This window comes from Cucumis melo, chromosome 5 (genome assembly GCF_025177605.1).
Source record: "Cucumis melo cultivar AY chromosome 5, USDA_Cmelo_AY_1.0, whole genome shotgun sequence".
Classification (NCBI taxonomy): Eukaryota; Viridiplantae; Streptophyta; class Magnoliopsida; order Cucurbitales; family Cucurbitaceae; genus Cucumis; species Cucumis melo.
Genome location: NC_066861.1, coordinates 10935527 through 10956635, shown reverse-complemented (window position 1 = coordinate 10956635; position 21109 = coordinate 10935527). Strand labels below are relative to the sequence as shown.

Below are 21109 nucleotides of genomic sequence, written 5' to 3'. Positions count from 1 at the left end.
TTAAAGGCCTTTAATGTCAGTTTTCAACCGACATCTTTGATAGTGTTATTGAAGCCCTTTAATGTCGGTTGAGCTTTAATGTCGGTTTTAAACCGACATCTTTGATAGTGTTATTGAAGCCCTTTAATGTCGATTGGGCTATGATGTCGTTTTAAAACTGACATTAAAGACTTGTTGTCCATTTTTAGAAATTTATATTTATTTAATTCTTGTATTATTGTCCATTTTTTATAAACCAACATTGAATCCAATAAATATTTTTTCTCGCTCCAACGAATCAATAAATATTATTTTAGAAACTATAATATTTATCTTTTACATTTGTATACACAAAATGAAAACTTAATATTGTGTTTATATTCTACAACAGTATATGAAAAAAGATCCTAATACAAGATGTAAATAAGAAAAATTCTAAACGTCTTCTCAATCTTCAATCTTCAACCTTCAATGATCGTCTGGCTATCTACACAGTTGCTCAGCTTTCAACCCCATATAACTTCAATCATTCTACAAACAATACCAAAACAAAGCTAAACGTGAGGTATTTAAACATTGAGGTAGAATATATGCATTTAATAAGTAGTTAAATTCACTTATTAATCACATCAAAATAACGAGATTAGGTAGAAAAAAGAACTCGAAATATAACGTGATCCTATATATGTAACTCCAAAAGTCCAAAATGAACATAGAAATTAAAGAAATTGCAAACTAATTAAACCCAAAATTTACTAACTCCAAAGTCTAAAATTAACATATAGAGATTAAAGACATTGCAGATGAACTAAACCCAAATTTTACTGACTCCAATGTCCAAAATTAACTTATAGAAATTAAAGACATTGCAAATGAATTAAACTCAAAGTTTAGTAACTTCAAAGTTCAAAGTTAACATAAAAATTAAAGAAATTGCAACATCAGCAATAACAAAGTTACCACTAGTACTCCTAGTCTACATTGCCATTTTAGCATCACCCATAACAGCTTGTCCAACAATAGTAGCAGAAAAAATCCAAAAGAAAAAACACAACCCAGTATTGAGTACCATTTAGTTAGATTATATAAGGAAGTTGGTTTTTTGTGGAATATAAGACTAACGCTCCCTTTCAATGAGATTACAAATTTGAATCCAGAGATCCCTTTCAATTAAACTCGCAACTTCATCTTTTTCTACTTTTCACGTTTATTTAAAAACTTCATCTACCTATATACCTGACGTAAAATTTCAAATTCCAACATATTAACTCCAAACTTATCAACTCTTCGGTGGACCAATAGATCATAATGTGTCTATAATTACTATTGTAATTCTGAGAAAGTAGATAGTTTAACGTTTATAGAAGACGTACCAATTGCAATGGACGAGGCAATGGCTGGCTTCCATTCATCCGAAAGGTCCGCTGAGAAGGCAAGAGAAAAAGCAACTGAAACTGCTCGAGATGCCTGTGCTGCTGCTGCAATGGCCTCACCTAGACCAACAAAGGCTGCTGCACGTGAAGCTGACTGGCCAAGCGCAAATAAACCCACCCTCTTAAAGCTCAAACCAGAAACTCTAAGAACAATAGCTTGGCCTGACTTTCCAGAGAAATCTTCCTCTGAAGAAGCTTCGGCCAACAATCCACCCAAGAGTGCATCCAACTTTTGCAAAAGTGGATTGGTGAAGTTGTTGTTGTCATCCTTGACCACATCTTTCTCTGTGACACCCACAGCAAGCAAGTCTCCATTCCATTCCAAGACATCAGTGTCTTTTGCAGCAAAAGTTATCTTTGGGACATTTTATGAAACAGGTAATTAACATAACAATATTAGTACTTCATGCATGGCAAGGAAAAAAGAAAAAATGCAGTTCCATTTGTGATTTAAGATGAGTTTGGAGATGACACTTCACACTTGTGTAGAGTATGCAAAGAATTTTTAACACTAACTACGGCCCTTCAAGTGTACAATTTGTTTGGTCTTATTTGACACTAACTTTTTTCTGTATCATAGGAATTGTCAACGGGATATTTGACGACAATAGATATAGATCAAACCCCAAAGCAACTGTACTTCAATCTGTGGATGTTCTTGGTCTTGGATCTGGAGCTGCTATGATAAAAAGGCTGAAATATGCACAATATGTCAGTTCCGGGATAGTGTTTGTAAGAGAACTTGTAAATTCACCAGCAAATATACTTACACCAGGTCTGCTCCTTTCTATATTTTATTGTGTTTATCTATCATTTACTTTCTTGGTAGTGCCTAGTGGTCAATGGTATCAACAAAACTTTTAAGTTTTGCATTTTTGCATTTGTACCATTGAACTACTATTGAGTTTCAACTTAGCTTGTCACCTTACATGGCACTGATTTTAAGAAATCTCCTCCGCTCCTTTTTCTCGTCCATCTTAGATGAAGAATATAAATATTAACCAAAACCTTTCATTTCAATAACAAAAGAAATAAATAATACAATGATACAATATGTTTCCTATGTTAAAACCAACATTCCTTAGGAGTTTGCATCTTTTGAACAACCTATATTCACAAAAATAATACTAAAAAACCAAACAAAATGCTCACTCAATGTATAAGAAAAAGAGACTTTTATGAGACATTTCATCAAGCATCTTATGAGCATAAACTAATAACTCAAGAATGCATCTTCCTCATCTTTTCACATAGCACAAGGTGAAATCTAAATTCCACTAGCAAATGAATAATGTATACATGGTTATACCTAAAGGTTGGCATTTTACCTAAATATATATACAAGAACACTATGAATTGTATATGGCTCATTTTACCTAAATATCTTTTCACATGTCAGAAGTGAAAACTCAAAGAATCTTCTATCAAAATATTTTTCAAGAGAACGTAGAATTTAAACTGGAGCAAATAAGAAAAAATTTTCTAAGAAGTTACCAAAAGATTCTTCAACAATGGAGTTTGGAGTAAATGATAGGCATCTTCACAATAGTTAAGCAAATGTTGCTCTTATCATCGTCGAGAAGCAGAATAAAACACGACACATTTGTTCTATCATAGTGATTTTAGTAGGAGATGATGGAAATTCCTTCTGAAGAAAGTTCTTATATGTTGAATTTATGTACAGAAAGGCAAAAGAACAAAAGTCCAAACTTTTGTGTGGCCATAGTTTAAGAAAGAACAGGAAGAGTCTTTGAATAAATGGAATAAAAGCATTCCAATGGTTGGATTAAAACTAGAGGACCTCCCAAATATCCAATGGCAAGAAAAAAGAAAGGAAAGAAGTGGCCAACCTTGTGAAATTCCAGACATTTTTTCAGGGTGTTCTCCCTCTAATTCTACTACTAATCATTCTAGTTTAAGGACTAACTTAGAAAAAAAAAAAAGATTCTTTGTCCCCCTTGTGCATGGTGCAAACTAATGAATTTATACATGCGGCATACCAATAACTTCAGATACTACGTTTTGGCTACAAATCCAATGCCCCAATTTGTTCCTTTCCCTATAAAGTTACTTCAACTTCAATATTCCACATCTTATTCCAAGAAAGAGTAACATAAGCTCCAGAAGTCCCCATTATTTAAAAGAAAAGATTCTAAAATTTCCTAATATCATCCTTTCCTTCTAAGACGTCATAATATCTGAAGACCCAAAAGGACATAGAGGTATTCATGATTCCAAATTAAGGCTGGAACAGAAATCATACTGGAGAAGAAATAATAACGAAAATCACCTGTGAATCATCAGACTCAGAAGTCAGTAATTACACAGAAGAAAGACAATCAACTTCTCGATTACAGAAAACCCATAGACGATAAACTATGGCAAGGCGTGGAGTTATGAAGAATGTGAAAGAAAAGTCGTGAGCATCAGAGGCGAAATACAAATAGGAAAGAATGAGCTTGAAATACAACAACTGGGAAGGACTTCTCAAAGCGCAAAAAAAATTTAAATAAAATAAAAATAAAAAAAGAGAGGAGGAGAGGAGGAGAGGAGGAGAGGAGGAGAATTTAGGGTTAGAAGATTTCAAAGTTATAAGGAGGAAGAAGAAAGGAGGAGAATTTATATATAAACTTTTAAGGAAAAAGAAAAGGTAAAGTAAGAGAGAGAAAACTTGATTTTTTACCAAATTAAAAAAATAAAAAAAAATTACAAAGGGGCTTTAATGTCAGTTTTCAAAATGCGGACGTTTCATGTCGGTTTTAAACCGACATTAAAGAAGGATCTTTAATGTCGGTTTAAAACCGACATGAAACGTCCGCATTTTGAAAACCGACATTAAAGCCCATTTTGCATTTTTTCTACCCGACATTAAAGGCTAGATTTCTTGTAGTGAATGTGATCAGTGGTTTTGAGGGGTGGTGGATAAACTGGAGCTATCACCATGTCTATCTTGACCTTAGTCTATTTAAAACTTATAATGAGATTAAGGATAAAAATATTTTACTGGGAGATCATCACTCGATGAAGGTTTCTGGCATTTGAGATGTAGAGCTAAAGTTCACATCTGGAAAGATCGTCACTCTGGAAAAAGTCCTACAGGCCCCAGAAATAAGGAAGAATTTGATCTTGGGCTATCTCCTCAACAATGTTGTCTTCACTCAGACTATAAGAGTTGGGATGGACTATGCTACTAGACATGTTTAAATTAAATCTTGGAGTTAATAAAGTCAAAGCTTTTATGTATATGTTATGTTCGTTTAATATTTGACATGCTAGACTTTGTCATGTTAATAAACGACTAATAAGTAACATGCGTAGATTAGAAATGATCCCTAACTTATACATGAATGAATGTGAAAAACGCAAATTTTGTAATCTGACAAAAATAACTCAAACTTTGCATAAATCTGTACTTAGGGAATCTAAGCTTCTAGATTTAGTTCATTTTGATCTATGTGAATTTGATGGCACCATGACTATGGGGTGTAAAAGATATTTTATTACTTTCATAGATGATTATTCTGATTTCTTTCTTATTTACTTGGTGAAAAAAAATTATGCATTAGATGCTTTCAAATCTTTTGTATGTGAAATAGAAAATCAAGATGATAGAAAGGTTAAAATACTTCATAGTGATAGGGGATCGAAGTATGACTTAGACAATTTCAATGCTTTCTATAATTCACATGAAATAATACACGAAAAGACTGCATCTTGCTCTCCTCAGAAGAACGGTAAAGCCGAGAGGAAAAATAGGAATTTAGCGAGCTAGTAGGCCATTTTACTCAACTCAAAAGCTGTATCTTAGTGGTAAGGTGAAATTATCCTTACTGTGTATTATGTTCTTAATAGAATTCCAAAATCTAAAAACACTACTTTTCCATATAAAATCTTTAAGAATAAAAGACCAAAGTTGTCTTACTTTAAAACTTGGGAGTGTCTTCCTTTTGTTAGAATTTGAGACTCTAAAAGAAGAAAACTTGCTAGTAAAGCCTATGAACGTGTCTTTCTATGTTATGCCTTAAACAGTAAAGTCTGTAGGTCCTATGACCTAGTAAATCAAGTAGTCATTGAATCAAATAACATTGACTTCTTTGAGGATAAATTTTCCTTTAAATCAAGGAATAGTAGAGGTTTGGGATCTAGTAGCCTAACTCCAGATAGAAATCCTATCTCAACTAAAGAAGTTGATCCATAACCTAGAAGAAGTGAAATAACTAGAATTGTCAAGAACTTTGGGGATAACTTCCAGACCTTCAGTGTAAAAGAAGACTCGAAAGACTTGAAAGAAGCGTTGTCTTCTGTAGATGCCAATTTATGGCAAGAATCTACAAATGATGAGATAGACTCTCTTGAGTTGAATAGAACCTGGCACCCAATAGACCTACCTCCGAGTTGTAAGCCTATAGGTTGTAAGTGGATTCTAAGGAAAAAACTCAAACCTGATGGAACAATAATCAAGTTGAAAGCTAAGTTAGTAGCTAAAGGTTTTATACAAAGAGAAAACATAGACTTCTTTAACACCTTCCACCGATTAATAGAGTAACCTCAATCTATGTACTATTTTCTCTTGTTTCCTTAAACAACCTCCTAGTACATCAGATGGATGTTAAGATCGTTTTCCTCAATGGAAAACTAGAAGAAGAGGATTATATGGAATAACTTGAAGGCTTTATTGTCCATGGTCAAGAAACACAAAGTCTACAAATCAATATGAGTATGTGAGCATCATAGGCAGTCTCATATATGCTACTTATTGCACTAGGTCTGATACAACTTATGCTCTAGGATTACTCTGTAGATTGCATTGGAAAGCTACAGAAAGGGTTATGAGGTATTTAAAAACCTAGAATTATATTATGAAAAGTTTCCTGTTATTCTCGAAGGTTATAATGATGTTGCTAGAACTCCCATTCATATGACTCGAAAGCTACCCATGGTTATATATTCAATATAGTAGGCAGAGTTGTTTCTTGAAAATCCAAGAAACAGACTATATTGGCTCAATCAACGATTGAGTTAAAGATATAGCACTAGAAACTACTGGTGAAGAAGCAAGCTGACTTAGAAGTTTGCTATCAAAGATTCCTTTATGGGAAAACTCGGTACCAGACATCTTGATCAATTGCGATAGTACAGGAATAATCACAAAAGTTCAAAATCGTTACTATAACAAAAACAAAAGACAAATTCATCATAAGCACGACACTATTAGAGAGTTCCTCACTACTGGTGTTATTAGAGTGGATCATATATGGGCTGATGAGAACTTTGCAGATCTTTTGATGAAAGGACTGGCTAGAGAAGGTTTTTACAATCTCAGAAAGGATGGGGCTCATGCTTATAGAAAAACGAATCACCTATAAAGGAAACTCAATTTGTAGACTAGAGATGCCAAGAAATAGGTTCAAAGTGTAATAACTGATCACAAGTGGTATGGAATGAATCATGCAAAAACGATACATAGAGTTCCTTTCTATAATGTCGGGTCACAACATTATATCTTGAAGTGTATGAAAAGGTTGGATTAGTGTTCTTAAAGAGACTTATACTTGATGTCAAGTGGAATACCTAGCTACTGGAGTATTTTTTTACAAACTCATATATGTGAATGTAAGGGTCAAAGTCGCCTCTTATGGAATTTCAGACAAATTCTCTAGAGCATTTACTGAACTGGGATATACATACTGGGCTTTAAAGCACAGGCTTTCGAGCTATACCTTAGAAATGTTGAGTGAGATGTTGTAAGAGGTAAACTTCAAAATCAAAAGTTACTCTAGTATATCCTAAATAATCTACACTACGCAATGGTTCAAGTCGTACGACACCTTTGCTTATGCATAACATTATAGATTGGTATTGTTCGACGAAAAATGTCTTTATGTTTTAAAATTTTCAAGTGAGGGTTCTTTAGTGAAATTTGTTAAAAAGAAAAAAAAAAAAAAAAAAAGACCATACTAGGCCAGATCAAGAAGAAAATAATTGTTATAAAAAATTATTTATATTTTTTTTTGGTAAAAATAAAACATTTTTAATTTTATTTTTATTTTATTAGAATTGGTCTTCAACATATTCAATGATAGCCATTCCATGTGCCACGTATGGATCAAATGGCGACCTACTCTCCACACATTGTACAATAGGGGTGCTAAAAAAATAGTTAAAATTGAACTGATTGACAAATCGAACCGCAATCGAACCAAAACTGTAGGCATGCGGTTTGATCCGGTTTGTGTTAAATTAAAATTGCTTCTTATGTAGTTCGGTTTGATTTAAGACATTAAACTGATTCTAAAACTGAACCGAACCGCTTTGTTTAAGAAAAAGTTAAATATATATAATTAAATATACAAGTATAACTTACTTAGGGTAGAAGGTATTGGAAGTGAAACTCGAACAACATAGGGAGATGAAGATGACACCCTTCGACACGCAAACCCTTATTTTCATTTTAATCAATTTATTTTCTTTTTAAAGGTTGTAAAATCATGTTTCTAATTCTTATATTGGTTTACAATTTTGTATATTGTAGGCATCGGGTAAAATGTCGATAACGTTTGAAACTTCTATGTCCTGTACTTAATTATCGTACAAATTAATTTAATCTATGCTTGTATCTTTGTAGGACTTTTATTTTGATTCAAATATTTATGCATAACCGGTTCGATTTTGATTCAGTTTTATTTATGCATAAGTGGTTGAGTTTCAATTTAGTTTGACACAAATAGGTGATTTGGTTCAGTTTCGTATGAGATTTTTTTTTGCATCTTGCAGTTTGGTGTAATTTTAGCTTCAAACCAAATCGAACCGAACCGTGAACACCCCTATCGTATAGAGCAAAAGCACGTTTTGTGGAATAACGTGCACCCCCCATTTGACAGAACAACATCCTCTCCCTCTTTGCATTCTCTCTTACACTACATTCTATTTTCTAAAGTTAAACTTGTGTGTTAAACTTTACGTTTTCTTCAACTTTTGGTTTTCAAGCAATATCTTATATTTTTTTAAAAATGTGTTTTTAGTTTCAATGATCAGTTTTCGTACAAAGTTGATTGTATACTTTTTATGGCTATTTTATCTTGGATGTCGTGGTACCTTTAGAACTACTTACACAACCAAGGACAAAGTTGCAAAAACGTCTTAAAGAGAGCAAGCTCCGCGACTCAGCCAATTAACAATTTTTTTGTTTTGCAAAGTTCTATTTTTGTACAATCCAGTTGTTTCCAATTGTTGACATTTTGGCATTCTAGCGACAACAAGTTTTCTATATATATTTGTGTGTGGTTAAATTAGGAGTATTTTCAAAAATATAATAAAGCGGCAACATATTTACACTGTATAGAATAATTTTGAAAATGGAAAAAGCCAACAAACCCACATAGAAAATACCAAAAATGACCCGTGATTAATTAGAACCCAGCACGTTTAATATATTATGTAAACGATCATTTATATTTGACAATTCTTTCCTACACGATTGTTTAAAATTTGATCGTTTGATTTGGGTAGCCAAATCTCAAAGATGTTTTTCAAGATTGTTTGGTACACGATCATTTAGATTTGATACACGACCATTTAGATTTGATCGTTTAAATTTGACTACCCAAATTTGAGCGATTTTTTAAGATTCTTTGCTACAAGATCGTTTAGATTTGGTTATTCAATATGCCAACGATTTTTTTTTTATGATATTTTGTATTTGGTACATGATTTTGAACTAAATAAAAATTTGAAAAAAATAAAAGAAAAATTACAAAAGAAGAGAAAAAGATGATGGAAAGGAAAAGAAAAATTGTAGAAGAAAGATGGAAAGGAGCATACAAAAATATTTAAAAAAATTTGTAGAAAAAGAAGAGAAAAAGACGATGAAAAGAAAAAAAAATCGAGAAAGGAAGAGAAAGAAATATGATAAAAGGAAGGGCAAACCTGAAATATTTTTTAAAAAAATTGCTAGCTTCATGGATTTTTTGATTTTGTTAGACGGATCGTTAATATTTTGCTAATTTGTTATATTTATGAAAATTAACCTTTAAATTAGTATTTTAGAAAATAATTAAATATTATAAAACCTACCCTTCAATTATGTTACTTATATGTTTTTGTTTAATTGCAATGTTCACGTGACAATAGTTGTAATTACATCTTTAAACTTTTAATTGTAAAAAATTGAGCCCTAAAATATATACAAGTGTCAAAATTGAACTCCCAAACTTATATAATTTTAAAAGTCGTAAGATTCAACTTTTATGATTTGGATGTCTAAATTCTAAAATGAGTAGAACTTTAGAAGTCCAATTTTAACCATTACCGGGGCTACATTCTTACAATAACAATTTTAATGTGTAATTACAACCATTTCAAAGTGTTTTTGTAATTTGTCCTACTTCTTTTGTTTTTTTTTCAACGAAGTTATTGCTAAATATGCTCTTCCCTCTCAAGTTAATATTCAACTTTATTTCCTTTCTTTTCCATAAATTTTTATCTTCCTAAGTTTGTTTCTCTCTCTCTCTCTCTCAAAATTCTACCTTTTTTTTTAAAACCTTGAATTTTAGCTCAATTTTTTAAAAAATATTTATTTATTGTAGATTCTTTTTCCCACAATTCTTTGACATGATTCTCTTCTTTCATTCTTAAGTTTTACTTTTTCTTATTCCAATTTGCGTGTATTATTCTTTCTGCTTTTATTTTATTTTATTTTATTTATTTCTATTCTCAAACTTATTCCTTTTATAATTTTATAAAAGAAAAATTAAAAAAAAAAAAAAAAAAAAACTTTAGCCTTCTTTAGAAAAGAAATATACCAAGTATTTTCTTATAAGAACAAATTGAGATCACACTTCAATTTACTACTGACCTAAAATTAAGGTACTATATAATACAAGTTGTCCACGCTGACATAAAATTGTACAAATATCCCATCATATGGAACATTAATTAAATTATATTATCGATATTAATATAAAACTTAAAGCAACAAACAAATAAATAAATTTAGAGATAAATATATTATTTATTACAAATAGTTCTTTAAGTTTTCTCTCCTATCTTAAAGCTAACGGAATTTTAATAACTTTGACTTTAAAAAAACTTCAAAAGTTCATTACAATGTTAAGTTCGCTCTCTCCAACAATGAAAGCACGGATTTACCATTTCTAGATTGTGAAGAAATATATCATACTATTTTTCTTTTATTAATTTTCGTAAATATAACAAAACATTAAAATAATTACGCTCCAACTCATGAAGTTAATAGAAATTTTTCATAAATTCTAAATTTGTCTTTGAGCAAACGATTTGTCACTTTTTTTTTTCTTATTCATCTTCTCTTTTGGATTTCTTCAGCTCCTTCTTTTTCTATTTTTATTTTTATTCCAGATTTCTTCGGCTCCTCTGTTCATCTTCTTTCAGGTAAATAAAATACAAATTTTTTCCAAGATTTTATTTCTTCTATTTTTGTTCATTTTATTTCTTTATTTCTTTCTTCATCTTCTCTTTCTTTCTTACAGCTCATCTTCCATAATATCAAGATCGTTTAAATATCACTTTTTTTCTTACAACTCACTTTAATATGATCTAAACGATCATTTAGATTCGAAGCATTTTTTCCATCATTAAAAAGAACTACACGATCATGTATCATTTCCTACACATTCGTTTATCATGATCGCTTAGAAAAAGAAATACACAAAACATTTTTCTCATCATTAAAAAGAACTACATGATCGTGTATCATTTCTTACATGATCAAATACCATGATTGTTTAGAAGAAGAATTACGCGTGCATGTGGTCGACTAATCGCATATTATCTAGGACATTTTTGGTATTTTCCATTATGGGTTTCTAGGCCTTTTCCGTTTTTGAAATTGTTCTATAAAATGTAAATATTTTGTTGGTTTGTTATATTTTTGAAAAACCCTCATATTTCTTTGTGCTTTACTTGATGATAGAAGTTTTTCAACATGAAGCCTAAGCCTTGTAACATTTATTATAGACTTAGTCTTTTTGTCCATATAATTGTAATTAATTCTATTGCTTAAATGTCAAACCCCCTGCAAGCATACCTAACTCGCCATGCGAGATACGGTATGACTTTGAAAATCTTTGATGTGTTAAACGTCAAAGAAACTCAACTTGAGGTTCTTAAGCTTTGCTTAATCACCTAGTAGTTTTTCCTTGACTTGAAACTTAAAAAAAAAAAAATCTTAGGTGATATATATAAACTCAATACCATCAGAAGTAACTAAAATCAAACTTTTATTACTTGGGTCATATGTTTACAACACTTTATAACACTTAACAAAATTACATAAACAACACTTAAATTTAAGCAACACGCCTTGGTAGCCTTTTGATCTCACCCAGCAAGCTTCTCACCCTTTACTTACTTTGGCCTTAACGCCTGGTACCTTAGGGAATAAAACTTAGAAACATAAGTCAAAAGACTTAGTGAGGTTTTAATAAATCCTTTTTGTGAAACACCTTTTGTAAACATCATTATTCACATCAAATTGCTTAAACATATCTCTTACATAAACATTTCCAATTGCAATAACATACATTTCACATAACCACACATTAGTCTCTATAGTTATTCCTTTCACCAAGATCCCGAATCATTCTCTATGCAAAGATTCATAATCTCGCGTTTAGACTACTATGAAGGTCTTCTCATCATCAACATCGGAAAATATCCTGATATACGTTTCTTGTTGCCCAAACCAAAGCGCAATACACATCTTTTATGCATTGTCCCGCTTCATTTCACCATGCACATCTTTTATACATGGATGCCTTTACTCTTTTTGTGCACAAAACAGTTAGCTGATCATTAATAGGAAAAAGACTAATAGTTTGAACACCATTTTACAATCATTGGAATCAAATAAAACATATTTTAAAACATAGCATAAACTTTTCATATAAATTTCTTTGGAAACATTTGCATTAATTAATCATTTCAAATTAACAAAACTTTAAAGAAAAACCTTTTAAACATAAGAAATACTCTAAGAAAAACACTAACAACTTAGAAACTTAGTTGCCTTAGACTCCTCTTGCTTCAAATATTCTTCTTCTTGCATAGCTCTTCCATAGCAGCTTCAGCACTTAGTTAAATTCTTTGAGAATTTCAGCAGCAAGTTTATAAACCATCTGACTTCAACCCCTATTTATACTAGTCTTAATATAGATTATTCATGCTTAAACTCTTGTTATCACACCAGCTCCTACTCATAGTGGTACAGATGTGAACTTCATGTTTAACTTAATCGTGCTTAGCTTAATCTACTACATGTGTCCCATTAAACATCCTTAGGAAAGAAATTTCTTTACTCCTTGCCTAGCCTTTCAACTTTCAAAGAACCTTAATCGCTTACTAACACTTAACCTTCAAAAGTCTTGTCACATAACCCTTCCTGCAAACTAACTCAATCATCAATTTCTTATTGCATATTCTTACTTCATCACCTATTGTTGACTTTCAAACATTTCCACTCGAAACGCCTACTTCTTATAGCCTAGCCCATGTCAAAACACCTTTTCTTTAATACTTTGTCAAATTTTAGCCCTAAGGTCTCACATTAAAAGACCAAATTCATCACAATCAAATGTCTATAATGTTCGGCTGAAAAATCACACTCAAGAGTTTATGTTATTCTTTGTTTACAACTTGTTGACTGTTTATTGCTCCGGTTTGATTTTTTATTACCGAAAAGAAAATATATTTCGTCTGTAGGAAAAAAAAAAGGAATATTTTTTAAAAAGTGGAAAAATGATAATAAAAACTTGAACACATTTGAAATAGGCAGGTAGAAAGAGTGTTTGTAAAGGATGATGTAAAAACAAAAAGTTTATATTATAGTATAATTAGTGGTTATGACATCTCTACTTGGTTTAAATTAAGATGATATGCTCAAACCGTTTAAAGAAAAAGTTAATTAGTGATGTAGATGACTGAATTGAATTTATTGTAGAAGAAGCAATGAGGTTGGTTTAGTAAAGCTTACATAAAGTAGTTTTTGTAAGTTCACATACCAACCAACTCAAAACCCCATTAACAGCATCCTTGTTTTCTTTTCTTTTCTTTCTATTTGGAGTCCCTTATCTTCTTTTCAAAGGGGTCCATTTTGTAATTATTTAATCTTTTAAATACTCAAATTACTACTCTACATATTTCCCACTTTTAATCATTTGGATTCTTCTACTTTTCTTTCAAACATTATTATTAATAATGGTAACCCACTCATTAGCTTTTTATTTCTATTTAATATTGTGTTTGGGTTTAAGACTATTCCTAGTGTAAAATAATCAATTAATTATTTTTTAAAAAAGAAATCAATTAATTAATCAAATTACATCTTTCCTTCCATCTTAGTCAAATTTCAATTTCCAAAAGTAACTTCTTTAAACCTATGTTTTATTAGTTTTTAAATTCATATTTAGTTGTTTTTAAAAAAATTGGGCAAAAGGCAGTTATGAGAGCGGAGGATTTAAAATTAGAACAGAGATATTTTAAATTTTAAGTTTAGAAAGAAAAATAATTTGATAACTATTCAAATTTGTTAGAACACTTTTTGTTAAGTATAAGGTCCGTTCGAATTGACTTAATATTTATAAAAAAAAAAAAAGATTTTATTTTTGTTTAAATTCTTTTAGTGCAAATTGTTTAAATTAAGTAGTTTTTAAACACTTTAAGAAGTCAGGTTTGAATTAATTTTTTAAATACTTATAAATATAGAAAAAAGAAAGAAAAAAACTTACAAAACATTTAAAAAGTGAATCAAATGGAATCCTAATTTTTAAAATTAAACATATGTCCCAAATACATCTCATTTTTATTGCTTCTCTTTACCCTATGATAATTGGATAGGAAAAATGTTGAATAACTTATCTAAAGTCATAAGTTCCATTCCTAAGTTCAATTATGATACAAGTAAACTTAAAAGAGTCAATAACTTTTAAATATAAACTGAAAACAAAAAGGATGAAAGACCAATCCAATTGGTACAATTCAAATCTATAGAATTAAAGTTCTTTAGTTACAATAGCCTTTAACTTTAGTACTCTATTATCATTAATATTTAACTCTATAAGTTTCGAAAATTGCCAGATGGCCCAAATCAGAACCCTCCAAACCGACAATCTTGACTTTGAGAGAGAGAGAGAAAAAAAAAAGAAGAAGAAGAAGAAGAAGAAATTTCTTCTTAGATCTTTTGCCAAATCATTTTTGTTTTTTTGATTCTTTGATTTCTTGTTTTTAATGTCAAATTGGTGAATTGGAACTCTTCCCTTTTGCATACCTTGCGAAAGAAAAAATTCCAGATGAAATCGACATTCTCACGGCGGAATTCAAAACGCCGTTTCTGTTTCTGCATTTTTCCGTTTCTTTCCCCCCGCCAGTTGACGGACCACTACCTGCCGCCGCCATTGGTGAATCCACAGGAGCTTCAACCTCCTCGTCTTCTTCGTGGTTGATGCTCAATATATCTGCAACAGAGAGATTTCGATTTCCATATGGAGACAACTGATAATCCTCTGAAACTGACCTAATCGAACCCACAGATTCTTCTCCTCTTCTCACTGTTCTTTCATTTCCTTGATCCAAATTCCGCGAATTTGAATTTCGATTTGGACTTCCTTCATCTTGATTAGTTGAATCGGTTACGACTTCAACCACGACGGCCTCCAGGCTTACATTTTCTGACAAATCTTGAACGACAACAACGGCGGCGTCACTGCTATGGCGGTAACCTAGCGCCGTCACGGACGGCGGCGAGGGATTCGTAGACGCAATATTGCAGCGACAGAGAGGACAACTCGAACTGGATTTGAGCCAAGTATCGATACACGCGAGATGAAAAGCGTGGCTACATTTAGGCAACAATCGCAAACTCTCGTTTTCTTGAAATTCACTCAAACAAACAGAACAATCGCTTCCTTCGATCAATCCTTCCCCCTTCTTGAACTTGTAAATCGAGATTGATTTAATGAGCGCCTCATCCAATCCCGCTCCCACACCGGACTGCCGCGTATCATTAACCACTCGATCCGCCTCCAAATTCTCTCCCGATCCGCCTCCGCCGCTTTCGTCGACTCTCCGCCGGCAATATTTGGAGACGATGGCGTAGTAAGTGACCAGAACAAACGCGCTAGCTAAGATCCCGATCACGGCGACTATAAGAGGTGAGAAGAACGTAGCGGAATCATCGGTGTCGTCGAGGCCGAAGAGAGGCGGCGGCGGCGGGAACGCGAAGGCGCACCACTGTGGACAGAAGGCTGAACAAATTTCTTGAGAACAGTAGTCCTTGAAGTTGAAGGGATTGAAGGGAGGAGAGGGATCGGGGATTCCGACGGAGTCCATGTGAAGTTGAAGGAGATGTTTCGAAGTAATGAGCGGGTGGAGAAGTGGTTGACTGCGGCGGCGGCGGTGGAGGAAAAAAATGATGGAGAGGTTTATATTTGAGTGAGGGAAAAAAAGAAAAAGAAAAAAGAGATTCGGGGAAGAGACAAGCGTATTGCCTTATCTTCTAACTTTTTCTCTTTTCTTTTTCTTTTTCTTTTTCTTTTCCTTTTTCTTTTTCTTTTTTACATTCTCTCTTTTATTAAAAACAAAAATTCACTACACCCAATTCATACATAAATTTAAAATTTTCATCTATTTTACCATACACACACACACACACACACACATGTCGTGTATGTATTCTATTCTCAAAATGTATAATGAAATCAACCTGAATTCTCCTCCCCACCACATTATTGTGAACTAAGAAGGCGAGTTCTACTTTAATTTTTTATTTTATATATATATATATATATATATTCCTTTTTTACATTGATTTTAGGTTTGAAATATTTTGCCATTCTTTTACTTCTACTATTAATACTATTTTGATTGGTGCGTCTTGTTTGTTACTCATTTAGGTTTATTTATTTATTTTACACCATTTTTAATAAACATTTGAACTCCTTGTAAAAATCTTCTTAAAAAAAGAAAAAAATAAATTATTTTCTAATTTTTATATTTGGTCTAGTTTCTTAAATTATTGGTATAAAATAGATAACGTAAAAATGTAGGGATGGAATTAAACTTTCATAAGCTTGATTTGCAAGAACTAAAAATTAAATTATTATTATTAAAACACGTCAAAATTCATATAATGATCCACCACTTTTAAAGTTTTAAAATGCTTACTTTAGTTATTAATTTCTTTTTTATAAAGAAAAGTAATAGGTCGAAACTACATCTTTGGTTTAAAACTCAACCATTTTTGGTTTGCATTAAGTCACATGTCTTGCATCCTCATGGCATTTGGGTTCTAACTTTAACGAATAAAAGCTCTTACCTAGAGGAAGAAAACACACATACCAAAACTTTATTACCTAAACTTAAATTTAATTGGAATTTGAAATATCAGACAATTAAAATACAAAATAATAATTCACTTCTAAAATATAATTAAATATATTGTATTTTAAATGAAGATTAAGCATGCATTTAAAATTATGAAATTGAATTCAAAAATAAGAAATTATGGATCTTTATAAAAATATAACAAATCAGCAAAATATTTACACTATATAGAATAATTCCAAAAACGGAAAAAACTCACGAGTTTAAAAGGAAAACCAAAGATGCCCCATCAACCATGCCATCAACAAAGCGTATATTTGGTAGACGATCGTTTAGATTTAGTTATGTTTGGTACACTATCATTTAGATCCTTTAGGCGATACACGGTCGTTTGGATTTTGGTAGCCAAATCGAAACATTTTTTTTAAAGATTTTTGCTATATGATTTTTAGATTTGACTATACGATCGTTTAGATTTGGCTACCAAAATCTAAACGATTCTTTTTAAGATTATTTGATACACAGTCGTTTAGATTTTGCTACCCAAATCTAATCGATTTTTTTAAAGATTCTTTGGTATACGATCTTGTAGATTTGATTCCAAATATAAAAAGACATTTTTTCCAGGATATTTTATATTTAGTATACGATCTTGAACAATCAAATAACAATTTGAAAAAAAATAAAAGAAAATTGGATCTTTAAAATAGATCTTTTATATATTTGATACACGATCTTGAACCAAGCAATAGTTTGGAAAAAAAGAAGAAGAGGAAGAGAAGAAAGTCGATGGAAAAAAAAAATCGTAAAGGAAGAGGAGAAAAAAGACGATAGAAGGGAATGACAAACCTAAAATATTAAAAAAAATGACCAACTTCATGGAGTTTTTTATTTTGTTACACGGATCGTAAATGTTTTATCGGTTTGTTATACTTATGAAAATTTCTCAAGAAATTACTTACTCTCGTTGACATTTCTGAATCTACCAATCACCTTATTAGAACCTTATTAGAAGTCGTGAACTATAGAAAAGTTTTACTAAACATCACCAAAATGGAAACCCCTCGATGTCTCTAAGCAATTTTGAGATTTGGTTTGTGGGAACTAGAATTTTAGAATTTTTGTAGACAGAAAAATTACATAACTCTTTTTACATTTTTGTTAATTAACCTCTTCTTTTTGTCTTCTGCATATCAATAAAAGGAAGAAGACATACGATAATAATATATCAAATGAACAAACACACATTATATTCCATGTTGTGTTGGTTTTTCTTTTACGAAACAGTATTTGTTCATCTTAAGAAATACTTGCAGCAACATGAGTGTCATCAATAGCACTAATACAATCCTGAAGGATAATTATAAACACAAATATATTTCAAAATATTATATTTATGAAAATAAATCAAAACATTAACACATTACCTTAAAGAAACGGTAATATTTTGAATTTGATACGATCTATATTGGTACAATGTCCATATTGGGTGGACAAATAATTTCTCCACCAAGCTTGCAAACTTTCCTCAAAACAAGGTTAAAAGCTAGAGAAATAGTATAACCTGAATGTTGAAATCTTTCTGCTACTATACGATTGCTTTCATTGTATGATATGATTAATAAGAATATATAACAACTTTTTCTTGAACGGTAAGATACCTAGATGATTTCAAATTTGTCTTTGATTTTAAATCTTCACAAAACCTTATGAATGTAACTCTTTTCATCCTAAAACAATCAAAACATCTGCTATCATGTCCTCTCAGTGTTGAGGTTCTACATGGTTGTCTTGAAGATTGTATCTTGTGCAAGCTCATGTAGAATAAAATAAAAAGGATGCAGATACCATCGTCATCACCGTCAGAATCAAAATTCTCAAAATGATAAGCTTGAATCAAGTCCATATCAATTCACTAGTATATCCCTAAATCAAACACAAAAAATGTACAAATTCATCTCAATACATAAAGCGTAGCCATGTTTAAAAACAACACAAAACCATAAAATCAAATATACAAAATCTATGTTCAAGTCTAATATTAAAAAGTAAATGACATAATCCTAAAACATCCCTAAGTGACATCTAAAGATTATTTATGAAATCTCTCTTTCATGAATCGGACATGCTAAAAAATAACTTTCTCTAAGCAAGATCTTCGTGTAAGAGTTTCAGTATTTTGGAATAAGCCTCTCCATCATCAATATCCTCCATTGTATTTAAAATGTTGAAACATTCCATCAAATCTACATCGAGATCATCTTTTTTGCTTGATGTTAGACTCTCATCAACTTGACTAAATGTACAACCAAAAGATCTTTTCTCAAGGATGCCATTCTTTCTCTTTGCATTCTCTGTATATACATCTATGAATATCTATGAATGTTGAGAAGAAACTACCAAATTCATCTTTCTTTCTTCGAACTCATTTTTTGCTTTTTCCTTTATCATTCTCTTCAACACCAAAGTTTGTGTTGCTTGCAACATCATTTTCATTTTCATCTTCAGAATCTGAAATAGGTCTTGTTGATGAAAAAACATTTACACCTATTTTAGTAGTATCTCCAAAAATCCTTACAAGCTTTTCATAATGTGGGCAACCACTTTTTCTAAACTTTTTAGCTCTCTTATTCACCTATAGATAATTAGAAATGAAAAAAAGTGCAAGTATTATACCTTAAAAAGCTTGTTACATTGCTCCTCTTCAAGATTGATGGTGCCTAATTGTTGGAATTTATGTCCTAAAACTCGTAGTTTGTAATCATATTCTATTCAATAAAGTCGTAAATTGAGAAATTGAATACTATAATCTTAAATCCAATAAACTAAGATCCCAAAGCTATTTTGAGTAAACTTGAACTTTATGTAGAGACATAAATATGGATTAAGTTCGAGTAAATAGCCTAAATAGTCTATTGTATATAAATAAAGGTTGGGCGCCTTATTTAGAGATACTATGGATGCGACCCGCTTTGTAGTTAATATAAACGATGTAATCTTGAATCGTTTATGTAGAGACATGAAAGTGGGGGCATCCTATGTAAAAGGTTTACATAAGACAGAACCATAAAATAGTCACTTTTACGTTATAGCATCATTTACTTTTTAAAATTGACTATCTTGATTATTGATTATTTAGGTAATTTAATCTTAATCCTGAGCTAACTGTGAACTTCTGTTCACACGAAATTATCATTAGATCTGCATAGGTGAGGGCAACTCATTAGCGTTGGTCCAATAAGCCTCCAATTTCAGGGGTAAGATCGAGTGGATAGTCGGAAACATAGGGTGTAAGACGGAATTCACTCCTACCTGCTTTAGGGTTAGTGGATTATGTTGTTCCTTTAAGGACTGAATCCAAGTCTTGAACAATGGGGCCTCACCCTCTCATTGACCCGAGAGGGATTCGGTTTATAGGTTGTACCTTAAAACCAATTGTTCAATAGTGGATCAGTGGGACTTAAGGAGAAAGATGTGATCTTGGGGGTAAAATGGTACTTTTCGACCCAGCCAAGCTTGCAAACAACCTGTGAATGATTAACTTACTAATCATGATTATATCAAATGGACTCAAATATATCTATAGTGAGGGGAGTGCAACTACGGAACTTTAGTGGAATGACCCGTTAGTTAACGAATGATGATTAGCTCAGTATAAAAGAGTTTAGCCTGTTAATCTCGAATCGTTGGAGCTCGTGATCTATAGGTCCATTAGGTTCCACTGCTAGCTCATATGGAATAAACTTAGAACAGTATGATGGAATGAGTCAAATTGTTTGAAACAAGAGAGGAGAGAGAAACCGACAAGTATATGTGATATAGCCATCGTTGTTAAATTACTAACAGAGCTTTATGCTTAAATAGGATTTAAATATTAAAGACATGAATGTGGATTCATACTCGGAAGCTCAAAAAAGATGGAAATAGTCAAAGTTATAAAAAGTCAAAATGTTGATTTTTTACTTTTGAAAAGTCAAACTTTGACTGGCAATATATTCAAATGTGATTTGAATCTTGAGAAAATAAATGCGCATTCATGCTTGGAAGGTCAAAATTAGTCAAGATAGACAAAATTATAAAAAGTAAAAAATGTTGACTTTTTGGTTTGGAAAGTAAAAGTTTGGCTTTGACCAAATGACAATTTTACCCTTTGACTAAAGTTAGTGGAAAAATCCAACATTTTTTGGATAAACCCACTAACTATAGTGGGCTAGTTGTTAGCAAACTATGAAGACATTAAGCCCACTAAAGGTTAGTGGGTTATGTGTTGTTGGCCCGTGTATTTGTATGCACATGCAACCTTGCATGTAAAGTTTCTATAAATTGGGCTCTTAGGGTCTCAA

The 21109-nt window shown here is 31.6% G+C and overlaps 2 protein-coding genes across 2 annotated transcripts; both read right to left on the bottom strand.

The window, feature by feature from the left end:
• Window positions 1–1302: 1302 nt before the first annotated feature.
• LOC127149537 (leucine aminopeptidase 3, chloroplastic-like) lies at window positions 1303–3922 on the bottom strand. The gene is made up of 3 exons (XM_051085317.1): window positions 3703–3922; window positions 1976–2388; window positions 1303–1767 (listed from the first exon to the last, which is right to left on the bottom strand). Exons 2-3 carry the CDS (start codon window positions 1988–1990, stop codon window positions 1303–1305), a joined length of 480 nt encoding a protein of 159 aa, XP_050941274.1. The 5' UTR covers window positions 1991–2388; window positions 3703–3922.
• A 10460-nt stretch (window positions 3923–14382) lies between these two features.
• On the bottom strand, window positions 14383–16034 carry LOC103496909 (RING-H2 finger protein ATL52-like). The gene has a single exon (XM_008458950.3). The coding sequence runs from the start codon at window positions 15771–15773 to the stop codon at window positions 14676–14678; it is 1098 nt and encodes a 365-aa protein (XP_008457172.2). The 5' UTR covers window positions 15774–16034; the 3' UTR covers window positions 14383–14675.
• Window positions 16035–21109: the final 5075 nt, after the last annotated feature.